Consider the following 21789-nt stretch of genomic DNA (forward strand, 5'->3'; position numbering starts at 1 on the left):
CGTGGGGCCCTTCAGCATTTTCCTGCTTGCCGCGTCTGTCCGGTTGCTTGCCCGCTGGCTAGTGGCCTTTGTGACGACGCTCCCTGAAATCTTCTGCGCTGGTTTGGCTCCTCCAGACTGGCTCCCGCTTCTCTGCAAAGAAGAAGCACCCCAGACCTTCCTGGTCTGCACCAGAAGCAAGTCCCTTGTTCTTCGTGGGTTCCGCTTGCCAAGGCTTGGTGAGTCCTAGTCCAACTTCGACGCCGCCGACAGCAAGAGCCTTCGTGGGACAGCTCGCCTCCTGGTCCTGGTCGTCCTCGACGCTTCCTGGTCCTCCTGGCTGCAGCGACAAGCTTCACCTTCACCTGCAACTCTTCACGACATCGCCTGGTTCCTTCCTGGTTCCACGTGGTCACTGGCTAGTGACCTTGACTCTGTCCCCTCTGCTTGCAGGTTTCTTCTCTTCTTGATCCCAGCCTTGGGATCCACCGGACACTCTTCACTGACTGCCTGTCAGCATCTTTCTTCAGGCATCCATAGGAGTCGACGACGAAAACGACGCATCTTCACCCCTATGCACCCGCAGCCTGTGGGCTAGGTAACTTGGGTACTCCGGTGCTCATCAGGATAGTGACTATCCTAGTGTCTAGTTTTCAAGTCTCAACTTCCTAGCTACTCCGGAAGTGTCCTAAATCTATCTATTTCTAAACTGTAACATTGCTATTGACTTTTACGCATTACGCGTGAGTGTTTCCACTCTGCACACGAATCCCGTGGGCCTCCCACTTCCTAACTAACGCTAGTGTAGGGTAGCCCCAGCGATTCCCTAGGCCTAGGCCTATTCTATTTCCGTGACAGTGGTTCTTATACCACTTATTTAGTATATGGTTTGCGTGGCCCCTAGGGCCTAACTGTATTACTTACCTGTGTGACTTACTGTATGCATTAATAAGACTGTGTTGTACTTACCTCTAAACTCATAAAGAGTGCTGAGGGTTTGCTTAGAATAAATACACTTTATTTTATATATATATCTGTTGTGGTGTCCTTTCATTTGGTATTCAAGGGATTATATATGGTATCACAGCTGGCTTCACATGCCATTCAGAGTTTAGCCTAAGACTGCTCTTGTCCATGCTACCACTAGGATAGCTGGTCTATAAGGTTGACTTTACAACCAATCACCATAAGGGTATTTGGACTGATATAAGGTGTACACTATAACTAGTGACATCATACATCAGGCCAACTTCTCACATGATGTTTGTCACCATCATAGATTGGATACATTCCTTCTTTTTCCTCTACAACTGGCTATGAAACGAATTCAACTATGGTCACCTCTTACAACATTCTTTGATAAGTGTGCATTGCAACATTTTTCACCAGGCCCGTCTCAGCAGGAAGTACTTAAACCCCCTTAATTTTTTATTGATGTTTTTCTAATATTTCATATACATGCGCATTGTGTCTTTTCTGAATTCCTTCTGCTGCGATTTTATCTTTTATCTTTATTTGTGTATTTATCCTGGAGTACATATGTGATGTATTATTTCATGACTGATAGTATGTATTGTATACTGCCACCTTTTTGCTTTTAATAAAAATGTTCTTCTGAACTAAGAAGATGGAGGGAAGAGGAAAAATGTGCACAGGCAGGGGACAGTTGTTGAGAAGGAAAAACAAAAACTCCATTTACTGTTGCTCTCTTATGTTGTGACCAAATGGCAAAGTGCATGAGCGAATTACCAACTTTTCACATGCCTATGGACTTTCCTGGCACAGCCCACTAAAATCTGTATCAGGTGCACCCTCTCATTTCACATAGCACACTTTATCGGACAAAGAGTTGCCTCAAAAGAAGCTGCAATATGGACACTGTTACCAAGCGTCCACTTTTAGCACTACAATCCCATATTACATACTTTATGATATATATGAGCGGTGCAGTACAGATATACATTTCCAGGTCTAATTCAGGAGTGGAAATGTAAATGTCAACAGTCATGTGTTTAGGCCCAAGTATTGGTGAAGTGTATACAGGGTAGGAGCCTGCTGATTTCAGGAGGATACAATCACCATGCGTGCCCACTTGGCTCAAAGGAGCCAAAACACAAATGAACAGCTGTGTGTATGCATGGAGGGTCTGGTGCAAACTGCAATTACAGGGGCTCACCCACTCCACAGGTTGGGAATACCAGCAAGCGCACACTTGCAATCAACATGTTGCCAGTCGGAAATGAAGTATTTTAAAGCACATCAATTTTACACAGGGGCTGATTATGTCTTGGGGAGTCACTCCTGCACCGCCAAAGTTGAACTACCCCACTGCCAAAGTCGAATGCCGGCCGCCTGCCAGATTAGGAGTTTTCTCCTGGTCTGGCGGTTGGTCCTTTGGCGTTCCCACGATGGAGCCTTTGAAAAAGGCAAAGCAGTGGGAACACCAAAGTAAGTTCCTTCACGGCATGGACTGTTAAGTCCATGCCCCGCAGGAAATGGGCACGCATGCAGACAGGGGGTGGGGGGGATGGGGTGACATGCATCCCCATGGTCTGAGGCACCAGGGGGCCCTGTATGGCCCCCTTAGATTCCTCACCGCCAGCAGTTTTATGGCGTGAACACCGGCATGGGACCACTGGCAGTGAGTAATCGCGTAATAGACTTGGCGGAGCCACAGCAGTCCTGCCGAACATATTGCGGCCTAACACTGCAGCGCCACCACCAGGGAAAGCGGTTCCTTGGCGGTTGCAGTGGTGTCATGGAGGTCCGACCACGGTAGTTGTAATACGACGGTCGGGCAACTGCTGCGGCAGTCCCCGACAGCCACCGCACCTCCACCATGGGTTCGGCGGTGCGAATGACCTCTGAACTCGTAATCAGGCCCCTAATATTACACAGAATGCATATTTGTAAAGAACACGTTTACCCAATGGGGGCAACCAGAGCTTCATTATTACACAACTCAAGGTAACGATTTTATCAAACTTGTAGGTGGGTTCCACGATATTTGAACCAGTGACAAAGAAGTCAAGCACAGATTCCTGGAGTAAATGTATGAATCCACTGAACTGCCAGACCTGGCCACATCTGTCTGTGCTTCACGCTAACTCATGAAAACTGCAAAATCCTTCAATCGATTCTACGTGGATAGAGGCATTCCACCAAAAAAACAAATTATCATTTATAATACTGAAGTAGGAGTTTCATTAAAATGTACTTACAGTCAGCAGCAGTAAAATTAGGCAGAGAATCATAGCTTTTTTCAGAGTTCATGATATCCTTTTGAAAACAAAAAAGATAAGGTATATTCATTTTTTGTACATGAGATCTAGTTCCTATGACACTAACATGACATGTCTCAAAAGAAGCAGGTGAAGCTTTGCAGCCTGTGTGGACATTTTAGAGAGAAAAGAGGGGAAGCCCAAATAACCCTACTATCCCTGGGCCCAGACAACAAGTATGTATGTGTGTGTGTGTGTGTGTGTGTGTGTGTGTGTGTGTGTGTGTGTGTATATATGTGTATATATATATATATATATATATATCTCTATCTATATATATATATATATATATAGATATATATATATATATATATATATCCAAAAGAAGATGCCCGCAATTGAGGTTGTCAACCTTTCTTTATTGGTAAGTTGCAGGGAAAACCGGCTTTGTCTCCACAGCGAAAGGTTCATCAAACATGTTTCGGGCTATCTCGCCCTTGAGCTCTGGCATCCGAAAGAGACTGAGCTGCAAAAGTCTTACGCCGCACTTGCAGCGATTAAATACTGTCCCGCCCAGTAGCAGTGTCCAGGTCGCGAGGCGCCCCGCTGCGAAAGAGCAGCTCCAGGACGCAGTGAAAAGCGCCCAAGGAACAGCGTGAACCGTATTGGTGAGATGTACATGCAGGGACCCAGTCTTGTTTTCTAGATGCAAACTACTACAGTTTTAAATGATGGTGAGACTTTGCTGCATCAAACTATAGGAACCACAATGCAGCTGTGAGGCGCGTCCACTGGGCGGGACAGCATTTAATCGCTGCAAGTGCGGCGTAAGACTTTTGCAGCCGAGCCTCTTTCGGATGCCAGAGATCAAGGGCGAGATAGCCTGAAACATGTTTGGTGAACGTTACGCTGTGGAGACAAAGCCAGTTTTCCCTGCAAATTACCAATAAAGAAAAGTTGACAACATGCTTGTGTGCGGCACCTCAATTGCGGGCATCTTCTTTTGATATATATATATATAGCTGTTCTCAAACACACAATGAAAGTAATTGTTTTTGTTGAAATGCAATGTGTTGTTATGTGTTAATGTGTATATAGGTATATGTGTAAATATTTGCAAGCTATATCAGATATGAGCAATAAAGACACCAGTGCTGCTACGTGTCTTATCTAAGAATATATTAAATCCATTTTGTTACAGATTTATTTCTGACTAGTGACAAAGTTGTTTTCTCATTGGCTACAACTGTAGAACTATCATTTATCTCTACTTTACACCAATTATGTGGAAATGTTAGTCTACAGTGGACATTGTAATACATGTGAAAAAAGACCATCAATCTCCAGTGATTGGTAGAGCTCAACAAACTTTGAAGCCACACTCTGATTTCTGAAGCATGACCTATTGATGCCTACCCACAACTTCCCAGGAAGCTGGAATAATCTAATATGCTAGGTCAATCACTTCATCCACTTCAGTAGCACAGATGCTTGAGGACATAATCCCAACAGGCATTGTAAAACTAAAAGGTAAAAAAAAAAAACACTATGTGACTATCCCCCATAAACACAAATTTTCCACACTTCGAGTCAGAAAGGGAACAAACAGTAAGATAAAATGTCTGCAAGGGAGGGAGTTAAGAGAAGACTGCTTACCTCCATTATTCCAATGTAAAAGGAAAAAGGTGTGATCCGCAGGCCCTTGACCATGATGTCAGACAGATGATATGGGTACAGAATGAGATGCTCTCTGCTGTACTTAAGCAGCTCCTCATAGTACTTGCGCTCCTCTTTCTTCACATGCTTAACTGTGAAATAAACACATTTCTTCAATGGATCTATATGGTACAATACTAATGAGCACACAAACATTTATATAGTATCAATATATTACTTTGAGCACATGTATATGAGTCAATACAGACTAAGCACTTCAATCATCCTACAACAGGAGAAATTTAAGCTATAGCAGATGTCTCCTTTAACAAAAACATTTAAAACCGTATTGCTTGCTCCATATATTTTCTATTGCTGCTGTTGATAAATCCTTGCAGCTTTTTTCATGCAGATGGCACAACACCCTGGCAGAAGGAACAATACTACTTATTTTCGCCAGGATCGTTCCTTTAATGAAAAATCTGCCAGGAATGTAATTTATATTAATTAAAGGGCTGTAATAAAAATTACTAAAGGCTACTGCTGAAAACCAAGTAGAGCATAAACTAAGCAGGAGATATAGTGAGATTGGATACGATATTCTAAGAGTGCTAGTCCCATTAATAAAAGCATGATATCAATAATTCTATCAATTTCCCCAGCTTCAAGTACTTATAAACAAAAAGGCATCACTGTTTACATTATATTCCCACACACGTCCAACAAGAGCAGAGGAAACAAACAATAATCCTGCTGTAAAAGGACCGCACTAGTCTGTAAAAGTATGGACTTGGGATCACGATTAAAGAAGAGTGGAGTCCTCTACTTCAGTGGCCGCTGGTGCAGTGGGAAAGTGGTGGGGAGTAGGACCAATTAATGAAATTTGGCGAGCTAGCTGCACTTTTCACAAGGGAGTTTAGAGTGGTGTCCAACTGAGAACATTTTTAAAACTTGAACCAAAATGGTGCATTTTTCAGCACAGTTTTTTAATAAATTGACCAAAGGGAGTTTAGCAGACTTTTTAAAGGAAAACTCAAACGATTTCATACAATTTCTGGCTTGGCAATCCAGAATGACATTGCCGGGAGTGTGGACAGCAGGAAAGAGGGCTTGTATTTTCCCCTTTGGTGCAAAATGGAAGCAAGACACGGAAACACATCTAATGGCTGAACTGCAAAACATGAAACCTGGAATAAATCCAAGCTTCCCCAACTTGACCAAATTGTGCAATCCTGGGCAACTGCCTAATTTGATTTTGCCCCTTTTCATTACATTGTGTAATCCTAGGCAGTTGCTGTATTTCACATTAAATGGGATGTGATCCTAGACAATTGCGATTCTAGGCAATTGCCCAATTTCAAGCAGGAAGTCTGGATTGATAAAGCACCTTTAAATACTAAGGAGCTGATTATGACTTTGGCAGTACACGACCGGTGCAAAAAAGGCACAGCAATGGGAAGGCCAAAGCAAGTTGCTGCACGGCAAGGACTGTTTAATCCATGCTGTACAGGAAATCGGCGTGCAAGCACACCGGGGGCACACCATGTGCCCCCCTGCATGCATCCCAGTGTACAGGGGCAATGACAGAGCCCCCTCCATTTCCCCACCGCCAGTCTTTTCATAGTGGGCCACCGAGCATACTGAAGACTAATGATTTCCTGGAATTATTGAGTATAGCTAATGTTACTCCTGCTGACCAGCACACAGAGTAATTTGTTCATCCCAGGAAGTACTCCACTTCACTTTTGGATCTGAAAGCTTCAACGGAAGAAAACCAAAGGATATAAAGGCCACAATTCAGTAAATCGCTTAAGACTCATCAATTCAGGAAACACTACATTGTCACATAAAAGCAACTACCACCCACAAATATTATGTCTCATTGTAAACAACTCTGAATCTTATCTCATGGATAAAACCACTCTTCAATGTTCTGCTGTATGTTTTTGCTGCACAAATACACGTACTTAGATAATTTCAAGCATGACCCAGTTGTTATAGAGGCACAGAAGGTCTTTCAATTGAAGTACTCCCATTGAATTCATAATGAATGCAGCTTTCCCTCAAAAGTCTGAAGTATGATGCTATATAAATTGAAATTCACTAATTCACTCAACTGGTAGCCTTCACAGCTCGGTGCACCTCCTGTTCTATCTTCCTGTGAGAAACCTAGGCCGATATTTGATTCTGCCTTGTCTTTTGAACCACGGGTCAAAGCGGTTTCTACTAGCTGCTTTGCAGCCACTAAGTAATTGAGGACGATACTGCACCTTGTTCAGGTAGCTACCGGGAAACTACTGCCCAATCTTTGGTCACCTCAAAGTTACACTATGCAAATTGTTTTTATCTGGGTCCGTCAGACTACCTACTGCATTGTCTGCACATCATTCAAAATGCAGCTCCGCGTCTTATCCTTAAAGTTCCAGCGCACCTGTTAGTGTCTGTCTGTCAGTTTAAGTCAGAGCTCTATCAAATTCAAGGCACTCGGTTTTCACATAGAGAGCCCTAGAGCAGAAAGGCCCTTTGTACTTAAGAAGAAGGCTTAAGTCTAACACCTTAAGAAACTTGTATACTCAAGGGTTCACTAGGCGAGAAAAAGTAGAAGATTCTTTGTGTTTTCAACAGCGAAGTTTTGGAACTCGCTTCCGACACTTCTTTGTGCCCCATCTGAATCTGCTTTCAGGAAAAGTCTGAAAAATATCTTTTTAATTCCTAGACCAGCTGTCCATGGGATTGTATGCTTGTTATGTCTGTGGTCTATTCTGCTGGCGCCAGGATGCTTCTTTAGAAGCAGCTGCGCGCTTTATAACATATATTGTATTTTATTTAACTGGGAGAAATCTGGCTGGCCTCTTTATTATCTCAATAATGTGGAAATATTGGTTCTGTCGGGTACAGAACTGATTCTAGGTTTACTGAATAACAATAATCAAACCTTTCAGTAATAATCAATGAAAAGCGAAGAAAAGGCAAATACCATGAATCAACAAAACAAGGACAAAAACATACCAAAATTAAAATCAATCACGGTCTGTATTTAAGGATAGATCCATCTGTTCTTTACATTTTATGGTGTCAAAATGACATTAACAGGCTGTCAAAGTTCATTAATATACAATTTGTTCGAACGGCACAAGTGATATGGTGAAAAAAGGTGCGAAAAAAGTGCTGGGGGTTTTAAATTTCCGTTTCAAGTGGGGCGGAGAAAGTAGGGTAAGATTATCACAAGCACGTTGACGTTTCGACCCAATGGGGTGCGTGATTTACTAATAGGCACGGTGGGTCTTTCTCAGGACAAGGTGATACAAGGGACAGCCTGCACAATTTGAAATTGCTAGGGTTTTAAGAATGGTGTGTTTGACAAGAAGAAAGGCGCAGTATGGTTAGAGGACTGCGGACTTACCATGATTTTGAAAGAAAGGTGTCAGTGAATGGTCCACCATGGGTTGGACTCACAATAACTGTGGTAAAGTCCTAGATGGTGATTAATCGCATCAATGGGGCAGTGTCTTTATGTAACTAATGGGAAAGGTGACTGGATATCAGTAAAAAAAACACAAATCAAATCCCCCAAAAGGTAGACGAGCTATGATCAATAGAGGCTATGCCCATGCAGGCATGGGCATAGCCTCTATTCACGGATGCACGCTATACCCCTGTGCTATTAGCCTCAAGCGGCCATGCACGCATAATATCCTCTCTCGCTTGCACCACCGTCAGTCATATCGCTGCCTTGATCACAGCTCGCCTACCTTTTGTGGGATTTGATTTGTGTTTTTTTTTTTACTGATCTCCAGTCACCTTTCACATTAGTTACAGAATGACTAACCTCAATGTGGTCAGGACTGTGTACATCAGCGATTTGCATGAAGAACTTGGTGAAATAAACACCAATGCACCAAAACCAGATCGAGAGATACATTCATAAACTCCTTATTATGGCAAAAAAAATGACAATGCCTGTAATGTGGCAGTCAAGGGGCCAATGTGTACAGACGACCGAGCTGTATGAGCAACAAAAAAACTGAAGTCAGTCAGTTGAAGACTTGACTAGCAGTCCAGGTCTTCAAGGATTGGCATGGGGCTTAACACCTTAGTCTGTGCAATGTAGTGGTCTGTCTGGTCTAGTCCCCCTGCTACCTGCAGCACAAACAGCATAGGTAGCCCTGCTTGAATTAAAAAAATTAAATTAAAAAAAAAAACTGGATGTTAGCCTTAAGATCTTCGTATCCATATCTTAATAAAGACTAATAACACAATAAGTTGTGTACTCATCGGTTAAATCTCATCTTTCAATTTGTCACTGACTTGACGATACCTCATTTGGGTATATATGCCATCACGGTGGAGTTTATATAGGAATCACTCATCAAGTTTGTGTCATTCAACAATGTGTTGCAAAACACCTAATGCTCATTTAGTTGAGGATTTCCTGTGTAACAATCACCAGGAATAGGATATTACTCAGAATGTGATTGACAGTGTGAATATGGCATTACAGAAACTCAGGATGATCAGCTCTTGATAGATAAGGTGGTCAAATGTGTTTATACACTCAATAGAGTGATGAATGGGCTTCACAAGTCCACAGATTGGAACAGCGTATTTGAAACATTTGCTGTGCCTCCTGGATTTCTGTCTTGGCATTCTAGTGTCCACATTTGTAATGACAGTTTGTTAATAATCGAGTGTGTCTTTTACACAATGTTATTGCTATTTGCATGACAAAGTACATGTAGCAAAACTAACATCGTTTCACAAAATTGCAAATTGAATAAAACAGAAAAATGTGCATTTTTAATTAACCACAAACAGTAACAACATATCACCTTATTCTCCTATTGCATCACAATTGTCTCACAGCTGTACTACTTAGATGAACCGGAATGTTTTTACTACATGGCTCTCACCAGTTCTCATCATACATCTTAGCTGCAATTCCTAGTGCTTTAAGAAATGGGATTACCTACAATGCAAAATAGTGAGTCTTCCGCTTCCTGCCAATATCACAATATTTTGGGATTTGACCAAGAAAGATGGATAAGGTCTGTTCTGCTACTAACTTTGTTCGCCATAAGTTGGCAGGGTATGCTCAGACGTGAGTCCCTTGCTCACTTTGCCACTGGATTCAAGCAAGCCTGGCTGAAGACGGCTGAAATGCCAGAAACCGGTCCTAGGAAGCTTGTTTCCGGTCCAGGGAAGGCATGGCTTGGCAGTTCGGGCTGGACTGTTCCCATGAGGCACAGGGTCAGACTGATTTGCATATGGCCATGTCTGAACTGGGGTGGCAGAGTGGGCTAAAGAACGGTGATGGATCAAACCCAGATCTGTTGACTGGGTGTGAGTGTTTGATTGGTTCTGATGCTCCGTCCATCACCACCCCCTTTTGTACCGCTCTGTTCTGCCACTACCACACGTCCGAGTTTAACAGGGTACATTAAGTTCAGTTTCTTGACAGATAGAGTCTTCTTCAAGCCCCATTATCAAAGCAGCCTCCTCCCTTCAATTCTTACACTTGATGTAGACTAAATGCATGCTGTTAATGGCTCATATATTTAGGGTCAACAACATTCTGCCGTCAACTTGTCTTCATTGTGCTATATGAACGCATTCGACCCCCAGCAACCACATATAACAGACCCTCCTGTACCAACAATAAAGTGCAAAGCTGTATTCATTTATTTAAGGCGTCCTCCTATTACACAGATTTTTGTATGCTACTTAAAAAATCCTCTACTGTCAGTATTTGTTGGGCTTCTACCAAGCAGGGTGTAGGAAGCTGGCTCTGTATATGGTATGCCACTAGGTGGCTATACCGTGAACAGAGTCCAGAGGTTCCCCAGAAGTGTACAGGGCTCAATATAAAACTCAAAGTGCTCTATTAGTGGTAGTGTGGGCGAGCAGCCTTAGGCCTAACACGACTCAAAAAGGAGATCCACACCAATTTTAGAAATATAAGCTATGGTTTGTACTTTTTTTTTAAGACCAAGGTCTTCGCAATATGGTAAGTACATTTTTAAATAGAAATGTTCACTTTCAAAAATCGACACAGAAACGTTTCAGAGCAGTTTAATGTTCCTATGGAGGAAAATAATAATGCAGTTATACGGGAAAGTATCAGACTTAACGTTCCAGTCTTCGGGACGCAAGGTCAGCAAGGGTCAAATGAGTACTAAATCTGCACCAACAGCGGCACAGGGGCAGCCGGGTTAAGAGTTAAAAATCGGAGTTTGGCCCAATGCGTTTCAATGGAGACTGGGGTTGCTCGAAGCCACACTGTTTGCAGGTAAGTACATTTGTTGCAGAGTCCAAGCTTTGGGGGTTAGGTCCAGCACAGGGGGGTCACAGAGCAGCACTAAACATACACCACCAGTGGCACAGGGACAGCGAGGGGCAGGGTGCAAATTCAGCTTCGGGCGCCCAATGCGTTTCAATGAGGATTCTGTTTTCGACAAACAGGCTGCAGGCGTTGCACCTGAGGTTGCAGGAGGGAGACCAATGACAGCAAAGGTAAGAAGAGATGTAGGGGGTCATAGGGATACCACCAATTCAGCTCACCATGGCGTAGGGGCTTCAGTTGCAGGGGTGCCTATCGACATCAGAGTCTCCTTACCGGAGCCTGTCGCAGTCAGGGAGGAGCCTCCAGATTCAGGCTGCAGGCATAGTCGAGGGGTCCATGAGGGGTCAGCAAACGCTGGGCCCGAGGTCAGGATTGGTGAGGAGACGTCACTAGACAGGTGAGCCATTCAGACTCAGGCCGTGGGCGTCGGGTGCTGAGTGGGCAGGCGTCACGGTTTCAGCTAGATCCAGAGCCCTTTTAGTTGGATTCTTCTAGACAGGGCCACTGTCTTCTGGAGATCTGGTCTTTGTTTAAGAGCAGGTAGTCTTCCTCAGGATTCTCAAAGTCGCTGGCCACAGGACAGGCATCGTCTTCTTAGCAGAGTCTTTAAAGCTGGATACACGCCGTTAGGGCTGGGGCCAAGTCAGTAGTCATCTTCAGGCTTTGATGCACAGTGTCTTCTTCGTAGGTTGCAGTAATCTGATTTCTAGGTCTGGGGGAGCCACCTAAATACTAAATTTAGGGGGTGTTTTAGGTGAGTAGTAGAAAGGGCCAGTGGGCACCTCATCTGGGGTGCCTACACCCACTATTATGCCATCCTCCTGTGGGAGGGAACATAGACCTAGCCCTGATTGGGGGAGTCCCCTCATCTTCAAGATGGAGGGGACAGAAAAGTGTGCTTAACTTTGCCTACTCCACGTGAGGGGTGGAGTTCGCAAAGGTGGGCACACCTCCTAGCCTTTTTAAGTTTCCCCGCCCAAAGTGGGGGTGTAAACTGGGGCTGGCAACTGCTGCTAGCAGCAGAGGCTGGGGGTCGCATTACAAAGGCAGCAGGCCTTTGAAGCTTCCCCTTTGAGCACTGGCCCATCCTAGGGGAGGAGGTGTGACACCTCTGCCCAGAATGTACATTGTTTCTGGTCCCCAGAGAGAAGAGGCCATCTACCCAGGGGTCCAAAAACATGCCTGTGTGTGTAAGACTGCCTTAAGCTAGTCAGTGCCCACATCAGGGTCCGTAGGTTTTCAGGGGGCACCTCTGAGTACATGTTACAATTGTCCCACACTGGCATCGGTGAGGGTTTATTGTGAGGAGTAGTTTGGTACCAAACACTCTTGCGTTCAGTGAAGCCATCATGGTCCTGTCAAGTTTCCAGCCCATGTACTCTCTAAGTCTTCACTGGCACTTAAAATATTAAGGAATAGACCCCAATATTGTAGGGGCATTTCTGCAGATATGTCTAGACTTGGGATATAGTGCACCCTGCCTTAGGGCTGGCAAGACCTGCTAGAGGGGTTACTCAACTACATTTTAGGCAGTGCTAGCCGGCATGGCACACATGTACTGTGCCATATCGACTCTGCAGTGGCAGTCTGAATGGCCTAATTGAGGGGCCCCAGGGAACCCTCTTCAGTCGCCATTCCCTTGGTACCCAGGTACCATTTACTAGGGACTTACAGGGGGCCTGAAGGGCCAATTGGGGAATAGTTTTTATGGAAGAAGCACAGGCACTTGATTGGCAGGGACCCTATGAACTACAATCAAAACCACATCAATGTCCAGGCAAAAGCGGGGGCTAACCATGTCAAGAGAGGCACTTTCTCACATGACCCTTCCCCTACCCCAATTGAAAGAGGATGAAACTAATCTTCCCTGGAGAGTCTTCTTCTAAATGGAAGAACCTGGAAAAGCCATCTGCATTGGTATGGGCAGTCCCAGGTCTGTGTTCCAGTGTAAAGTCCATTCCTTACAGAGATATGGACCACCTTAGCAGTTCGGGATTTTCCCCTTTCATTTGATGTAACCCCCTGAGAGGCCTGTGGTCTGTCTGAACTAGGAAGTGAGAGCCAAACAAGTATGGTCTCAACTTCTTCACAGCCCAGACCACAACAAAGACTTCCCTCTCTGTGGCACGCCAACACTGCTCTCTGGGGAGTAATCTCCTGCTTCTGAAAGCAACAGGTTGGTCATGTTCCTCATCATTTGTTTGGGAAAGGACTGCACCTATCCCATGCTCAGGGGCATCTGTCTGTACAAGGAACTGCTTGAAGTACTCTGGAGCTTTCAGAACTGGGGCAGAGCACATTGCATCATTCAGAGTGTCAAAAGCCTCTGAAAGTTCACTGTCCAGTTCACCTTCTTTTGTATCTTCATGGAGGTAAGTTCTGTGATAGGGTCACTATGGACCCATAATCCTTCATAAACCTCCAGTAATACCCAGTTAAGCCAAGGAATGCACTGACTTGGGTCTGGGTTTTTGGAACTTCCCAGTCCAGAATTGTCTGGAATTGGAGTGGCTTAGCTTGGCATCCACCTTCCTGCTTACCCAAGTATACAACCTTTCCCTGCCCTATCTGGCAGTTGCTTGCCCTGATAGTGAGGTCTACACTTCTCAGAGCCTCAAGTACCTTTCCAAAGGTCCAGGAGGATCTATAGACAGCAACATCATCTAGATAATCTGCACTATAGGAATCCAGTCCAACAAGGACTTTGTTCACCAACCTCTGGAAGGTGGCAGGGGCATTCTTTAGTCCAAAGGGCATCACAGTGAAGTGGAAGTGCCCATTTGGAGTGAGAAATGCAGATTTTTCCTTTGCTCCAGAGGTCAGACCTATCTGCCAGTACCCTGAGGTGAGATCAAAGGTACTCAGATACTTGGCAGGCCCTAACCTGTCAAAGAACCCATCTGCCATAAGAATCGGATGAGCATCAGTCTTGGTCACTGCACTGAGGCCCCTACGGTACACACAAAACCTAATTTCTTTCTTTTCACCCTTGGAGTAAGGTTTGGGAACTACGACAACTGTCCTGGCCCAGGGGCTCTCTGAGGGTTCAATGACACCCAATTCTAGCATCTTACTTACTTCAGTTTGGACATGACCACACTGCTTGTAAAAAATTTTTTTGACAGGTAGGCTGTCACCAGTGTCCACATCATAGGTACAACAGCTAGACTGACCAGGGGTCAGAGAGAAGGGCTCAGCATACTGACTTAGGACTTACCTGTAGTCAGCCTGCTGTTGGTCAGTGAGGGTGTCTGATAAAACCACTCAATCCACAGACCCATCTTTGGGATTGGTGGAGAGGCGATCAGGGAGAGGTTCACACTCAGCTCCCTGTCCTGCATCTGTAACCATCAACATGGTTACATCAGCTCTGTTGGAATAGGGCTTTAGGTAGTTGACATTTATCACCCTATTGGGTGCTTGCAACTGCCATGGTCCACTAGATAGGTGACCTCCCCTTTTCTTTCAAGGACAGGGTAGGGCCCACTTCACTTATCTTGGAGCGTTCCAGGGGGCATAGGCTCCAATACCCATACCTTCTGCCCTGGTTTCAATTCAACCATGGCAGTCTGGTCATACCGTTGCTTTTGAAGCTCTTGGCTGGACTGAAGGTTTTGGCTTGCTTTTTCTATGTACTCAGCCATCCTGGAACGAAGGCCAAGCACAGACTCCACTATGTCTTGTTTTGATGTTTTGAGGGGCTTCTCCAGTCTTCTCTTACTAGACTCTGAGGACTTCAAACAGGGTGCCCAAACAGAAGTTGAAAGGGTGAGAACCCCACTACCTTCTGTGGCAATTCCCTATAGGTGAAAAACAGGCATCCCAACTCTTCCTGAGTTTTTCAGGGAGTCCACCAATCATGCCTTTTAATGTATGGTTGAATCTCTCCACCAGGCCATTGGTTTGTGGGTGGTATATTGTGGTGAACCTGTAATTCACTCCTCACTACTCCCACATGTTTTAAGAATGTAGACATGAAGTTGGTACTTTCGTCTAATACTACCTCCATAGAAAACCCAACCCTGATAAAGGCACCAAGGAGGGCCTCTACTGGTGCAGTAGTAGCCCTTAGGGGGAATACCTTCAGGATACCTGGTGGCATGATCCACTACCACCAGAATATATTTGTTCCCTGAGGCAGTTGGAGGATCCCGGGGGCCAACAATGTCGACCCCTACCCTTCCAAAGGGTACCCCAACCACTGGAAGTGGAATTAAGGGAGCCTTTCAGTGGAATCCTGCCTTGCCACTGGCTTGGTAGGTGACACAGGACTGACAAAAGTTCTTCACCCTCGGAGGCATCCCTGGCCAGTAAAAGTGATTGACCAATCTACTCCAAGTTTTATCCTGACCAAGGTGCCCAGCTAAGGGGATATCACGGGCTAAAGTAAGGAAAACTCTCTAAAGATCTGAAGTACTACCACTCTCCTGATTGCACCAGGTTTGGGGTCTCTGGCCTCAGTGTATAGGAGTCCCTCTTTCCAATAGACCCTGTGACTTCCACTGATATCACCCTTTTCTTGTGCAGCAGCATGCTGCGTCAGGCTCTCAAGAATGGGACAGGTTTTTGTTCTTGGCACAGATCCATCCTAGAGGGTCCCCCTGGGGCCAAGAGATCTGCCTGTTAATGTTCAATCTCTTCAGGCTCAGTTGCCTCTGAAGCTAAGCCCTCTTCCTGAGAATAGAGGATCTGACTTGGGATCTGTTTAGAAGCTGGTGCCCCAGTCTTCTTGCCCTTTCTCTTGGAGGGCTGGTCCATTCGTCCAGTATCCAGCTCCTCTCTTTTTCACTCAATCAATCAATCAATCAATCAGTCAATCAATCAGTCAATCAATCAATCAGTCAATCAATCTGAGCTCTGCTCTTTGCTCTTGTTGCGCCACAACCCCATCGTGAGAGACCTAACATGATTGGCATGGGTCCTCAGTTTGACTTCAGCCCAAGGGAAAGTCTCCAAATTATTTCCAAGCAGACAATCTACGGGGACAGTTGAGGACACAACCACTTCCTTTTGTCCAACTAATCCCGTCCCAGTCCAAAGTAACCATAACCATGGGATGGACTGTGGTGATACTGTTAGCATTGGTGACCGGACTTTCAAATCAGGTACTGATCTGAGTGAACCAGTTGATGGGTCACCAAGGTGACACTAGCCCCAGCATCTATCAAAGCCTCTATTCTAGATCCAATAATCTTGGGAAACTGACTGTATTTTTTCATGTTAGTAGGCCAGGCAGCACGGACTAAGTCTATCCTTCTCTTAAGCCTAATGCTGCCTCAGTGAGGTCACTGACCTGGTCAGGCCACACCTGGGATCCCACCTGGACATTAGCAACTGCCGGTACTGCAGGCGGACTAGAAGCATTTTTCTTATTTTTCCAGCTAGGGTCTCCAGTTTGCTGTCCTAGGGTCCGACAGTTGCGACTCCAAGCCTTGTTGGCATTCCAGTTCTTCCCCTGGTACCCACCCTTAGACTGTGAAGAGACTCTGGGCCCACACTCCTCAGCAGGTTTTTGGGGGCCTGGAGAAGCTTTTTATTATTTTTAGGGTTACCCTATTTCCCTTGGGGGTGCTTTTTCTTTTGGTCTCCTCCACCAGTAGTAGTCTTGGTCACCCTTGTTTTGACCCAGTGGTCTGCCTTCCTCCCAAATTCGTGAGGAGAAAGTGGACCTAGGTCTACCAGGAATTGATGTTGTTTCTCTTGGTGACAATTACTCAAAAGGTGCTCCTTCATAATCAAACTATACAACCCTTCAAAATCATGTAAATTGTTACCATCTAACCAACCTCCGAGTGTTTTATATTAGAAATCTACAAAATCCACCCAGGTTGGGCTTTGGGTTTTTTAGTCTCCCTGAACATGATCCTATACTCCTCAGTAATTAATCCAAAGCCCTCAATCAAGGTACCCTTCATGAAATCACAGGATGTAGCATCTTTCTCATTGAGTGTCAGGAGTCTATCCCTGCACTTTCCTGAAAACATTTCCCACAGGATAGTACTCCACAGCTTCCTGTGGACCCGTCTAGCAAGACAGGCTCGTTCAAAAGCAATGAATCACTTAGTGATATCATCGCCCTCAAAGAATTTGGGGACAATCCCTTTGGGGATTTTGAAGTCGACAAAGTCTACCTCTCTAGTTCTTATTTTGCAGCCACCAGAAATGGGTCCTAGGCACAACTCAGCTTTTTTTTTCTATGGCCATGAGTCTAGCCTCTAAGGATATTCCCTTGGACAGTTTCAGAAGATGTGGATCTTCACTTTCTCCCTCATCGGAGATACTACTGGGGTAACTCCCAGTGGTGTTACAATCTGAGGGGGTAGTGATGTTCTCAGAGTCCCCTTCCTCTACTTCTTGGGACTCATTCTCCTCTTCCTCATTGGGGGAAGTTTGATTTGCCACGCCCTTATCATTTTCTGCCAGCAACTGCTGGAGAAGGTCTTTTGTGGGTCCAGGGCCCATGGCAATCTTCCATGCTCTGCACAAATCTTTAAGTTGGAAAACTTTCAGAAGTGCATAGTGTGCGAGGTTGAGCTCCTCTGGCACCCAATGCGTTTCAATGAGGATTTTGTTTTTGACAAACAAGCGCCAGGCGTTGCACCGGAGGGAGAGCAATGATAGCAGAGGTAAGTAGAGATGTATGGGGTCATAGGGAACCATCGATTTAGCTTACCAAGGTGCAGGGGCTTCAGTTTCAGGGGTGACTTTCGACTTCGGAATCTTCTTATCGGAGCCGGTCGAGTTCAGGAGAGCCTCTAGATTCAGGCTGCAGACGTCATTGAGGGGGCCAGGACGGGTCAGCCAACACTGGACTCGAGGTCAGGAAAGCTGGTGAGCCTTCACTGAACAGAATAGCCACTCAGACTCAGGCCATGGGCATCAGGTGCAAAGTGGGCAGGAGTCGCAGTTCCAGCTGGATTCGGAGCCGTTGTAGTTGCATTCTTCTGTACAAGGCCGCTGTCCTCGGGAGATCTGGTCTTTGTTGAGAGAAAGGCGAGTAGGGCTAGGGCCAAGTCAGCAATCGTCTTCAGACTTTGCTGCACAGTGTCTTCTTTGTCCTTCTTCTTCATAGGTTGCAGGATTTCTAGGTCTGGAGGGGAGCCACCTAAATACTAAATTTAGGGGGCGGATTAGGGGAGTAGTAGGTAGGGCCAATGGGCACCTCACCTGAGGTGACTACAACCACTATTATGCCACCTTCCCATGGGAGGGGGCATAGACCTAGCCTGGATTGGAGAAATCCCCTCATCTTCAAGATGGAGGGACCTGAAAAGAGTGCTTAACTTTGTCTCCTCCACCCGTGGGTGGAGTTGGCAAAGGTGGGCATACCTCCTAGCCTAAGTCTTCCTGCAGGTGTTCCCACTCAGAGTGGGGCTGTAAACCAGGGGCTGCCAACTACTGATAGCAGCAGAGGCTGGGGGTCACATTACAAAGGCAGCAGGCATTTGAAGCTTCCCCTTCGATCACTGGCATATCCTAGGGAAGGAGGTGTGACACCTCGGCACAGGATTTGTATCGATTCTGGTCTCAGAGGGCAGAGGCTCTCTACCCAGGGGTCTAGAAACATGTCTGTGTGTGTCAGGCTTCCTAAAGACAGTCAGTGCCCACATCAGGGTCAGCAGGTTCAGTGAGGCAATCATGGTGCTGTGGAACTCGAGTTTTGGAGTTTCCAACCCATATGCGCACTATGGCTTCAATGGCACTTACAATATTAGGAAATAGATCCCAATATTGTAGGAGCATACCTACTCATGAAGATATGCCTACTCCTAGGATATAGTGCACCTTGCCTTAGAGCTAGCAAGGTATGCTAGAGGGGTGACTTACCTATATCTTACGCAGTGCTAGCTGGCATGGCATAGTAGTGTGCCATGTCGACTCATTTTCTATACACCTGGCCATGCATGCTGCAGTGGCACTCTGCATGGCCTAGATGTGGGGCCCCTGGGGGACCCTCTTCAGTCCCCATGTCCCTTTTACTAGGGACTTACAAAGGTACTAAAGGGCCAACTGGGGAATAGTTTTTAGGGAAGACGCACTGGCACAGTGGACCTGATTGACAGGGACCCTGTGTACTACAATCAAAACTACATCAATGTCCAGGCAAAAAGTGGGGGCCAACCATGTCAAGAGAGGCACTTTCTCACAGAGGGGTTGAATGTTTGTGGACTTGTACCCAAGTACTCTACTTCAACAATAAAAATATAGGAAAGAGGAATGTTCAAGGACAACGAGTTAACAAAAGAGCCAACACTAATCAAGCCGTTTCTTTTTTAGATAAACAACATTATCAAAGATAGATTACAGCAATGGTTCACGTTACAACGGAATGTTCGTGTAAACTGCTCTCCATTTTATTTAAAACAATCAAAAACAGACATGCTTACTTTCTAACACACAGGATCTGTATGTGAAAAATCTGTACTATGCAGTGGCAGGGGTACATTACTGAATAACTAAATGGATGGACCTATATTACAAAACTAAAACACGATCCTAATTTAAATGTCTGAATTGTGTGAAAGGTAAATGACTTGTATTACTGAATCGATCAAAATGCTACAACTCTAAAAAATAAAGTCCCTGATGCTAACTTTTATACATGTGCACTATGTCACAATTTACATTTATGAAAGTTAATGGTTCAGATGTGGTTTAATATACACATCATCTATAAGTGTGCCATCATCGTTCTGAAAGGTTATGTTCAACACAGGGGGAATCTGTCCTACACTGAATAGAAATTATTTCCCAAAGCTCAATCTACTGCTCTCGCTGCATTCTACCCATTTTAGATCATGACCAGGTAGAGTATAGACACTGCAGACATCAACACAGATCACCTGTGATTGTTTGCACATGCAGTTTACCTTCCTCTTTCACAGAAAATTAACAAAATACTATACAGACTCAGAAGTTTGCCACAGAACAAAACAATGACTGCCCTGCTGTAAAGGTGCCAGACCTCAAATACAAAAGAAGCAAGTAGTGCATTGGCTTTTAAAGGTTGGCACCTGTTCTTCTCATACCACTATCTTGCTACTACGCCTACTGCTATATAATCTTTCATGTTAACATACAATGCTCTCTTGAAGCTCTAACTAGATTTCCAATATATAAACATATGTAAGCAAGTGAGCAATCAAAACACGTGCCACCCAAGACTGAGGAATGTTATGATATTAATTGCAACAAACCATCCTTGGAAGCAACAAACAGGGTGACATATCTTTTATACAATTACGCCACATTTTTAAGTAACCATCATACTGCCAAGGCCATATATGGTCATTCTCACGCCACAAACAGGAATATTATGAAAAAGCTTATATACAGTACACAAATTCATTGTTTCCGTTGGCCAACATATCATAATCAAAAAAGATTTGTTTTCTGATACTAACCATCAGTGCAACCTAGGATAAAAACTTCTGGCGAGTAATCCAAAAGGAGAATAAAAAACGACTAACAGCAAAGACTATTGGCCCAGATGTATCCGTTTTTTAGGTCTCGACCTTGCTATCGCGCAAGCGATCGCAAAGGGAGACTATTATAAGGGGGTTTGAAAAGTGCTCCCAAAAAGCGGATTGCATGGCTAGCACGCGCACAATCACGCGCATCATGCCGCCATGCAATCCGCCTTTTGGGAGCACTTCAAAGGGTCCGCTCCCCCGCCCCCAAGCGCGCACGCGCCACGCCGGGCTTGTTTTTTTTGGCGCATACGCGCGCACACATCTCCCAGGCTTGTTGCTCGCGCTTCTTGTTACAATCGCGATCGCTTTCACTTTCGATCGCTTTCACCGTTAGCCATAAAATACCTGGTGTCTGCTTTACAAAGCTTCCCTTGATAAAATTGTGAATTTTTGCATCATAGATTCGCATCATAGATTTTGACCTATGATTTGAGCAATTTATATAAATTTACATGTATTCCTATTCAAAGATAACATAATTATGTAGCGTTTTAGGAAACCCTCCCTGCTCTCTGAAAAGTGAGGATCTTTCACTTTCGATTTTGCTTACTCCAGACGCCATGTAATAAATCACCCAGAAAAGTCATGCTAGATCAGGCTTCCGAAGCATTTATCTCCCAGTAGTTTATTTCTCAGACTTTTCAAGTACTATGACAAGCGGGAAGCCGACGCTTCATACAGCATCTTGATAAATAAAATAAATCTGGCATGGATTTTACCAGTCCGTGCCTGTTTTCAAAGCATGTCTTAGAGTCACATGAAAACAGCTGGCTTCCTGGGCATGATGGATGAGGAAGCAGTCATTTAACAACTAACAGCTGGACGAGAAGACTTTTCCGAAGCACCTTGTTGATCAAAGGAAAAGCGCGCACCCTAATGAGGCGATTAGGAGCTAAACGGTGAGAGCAAAATGAGGCTTGAGAAGACGTCGCCTTCTCCCCTGAAGTACGCTCTGTCCCTTGGGAAATAAAACATATTACAAGGAGCATGCACGTCGCAGCCTTCTTTAAATCTATGCGTTCCTGATACCTTCCTTTTTTGATAGTAATTACATTCATCTCAATAAACTCAGCACTTGTTTTAGTTCCTTCGCATTGCTGAATGACTTCTTCTGACACTG

At 44.9% G+C, this 21789-nt stretch overlaps 1 protein-coding gene across 1 annotated transcript in view; it reads right to left on the reverse strand.

Annotated features, from left to right (window-relative positions):
• Window positions 1-21789, reverse strand: part of FAM91A1 (family with sequence similarity 91 member A1) — a 312498-nt gene that overhangs the window by 264598 nt on the left and 26111 nt on the right. The window contains exons 3-4 of the mRNA XM_085604989.1: window positions 4857-5008; window positions 3201-3258 (exon numbers count right to left, since the gene is read on the reverse strand). Coding sequence (XP_085461115.1) covers window positions 3201-3258; window positions 4857-5008 — 210 coding nt within the window. The remainder of the gene's footprint in view (window positions 1-3200; window positions 3259-4856; window positions 5009-21789) is intronic.

Source organism: Triturus cristatus, chromosome 5_1 (genome assembly GCF_964204655.1).
Source record: "Triturus cristatus chromosome 5_1, aTriCri1.1, whole genome shotgun sequence".
NCBI classification, from domain to species: domain Eukaryota; kingdom Metazoa; phylum Chordata; class Amphibia; order Caudata; family Salamandridae; genus Triturus; species Triturus cristatus.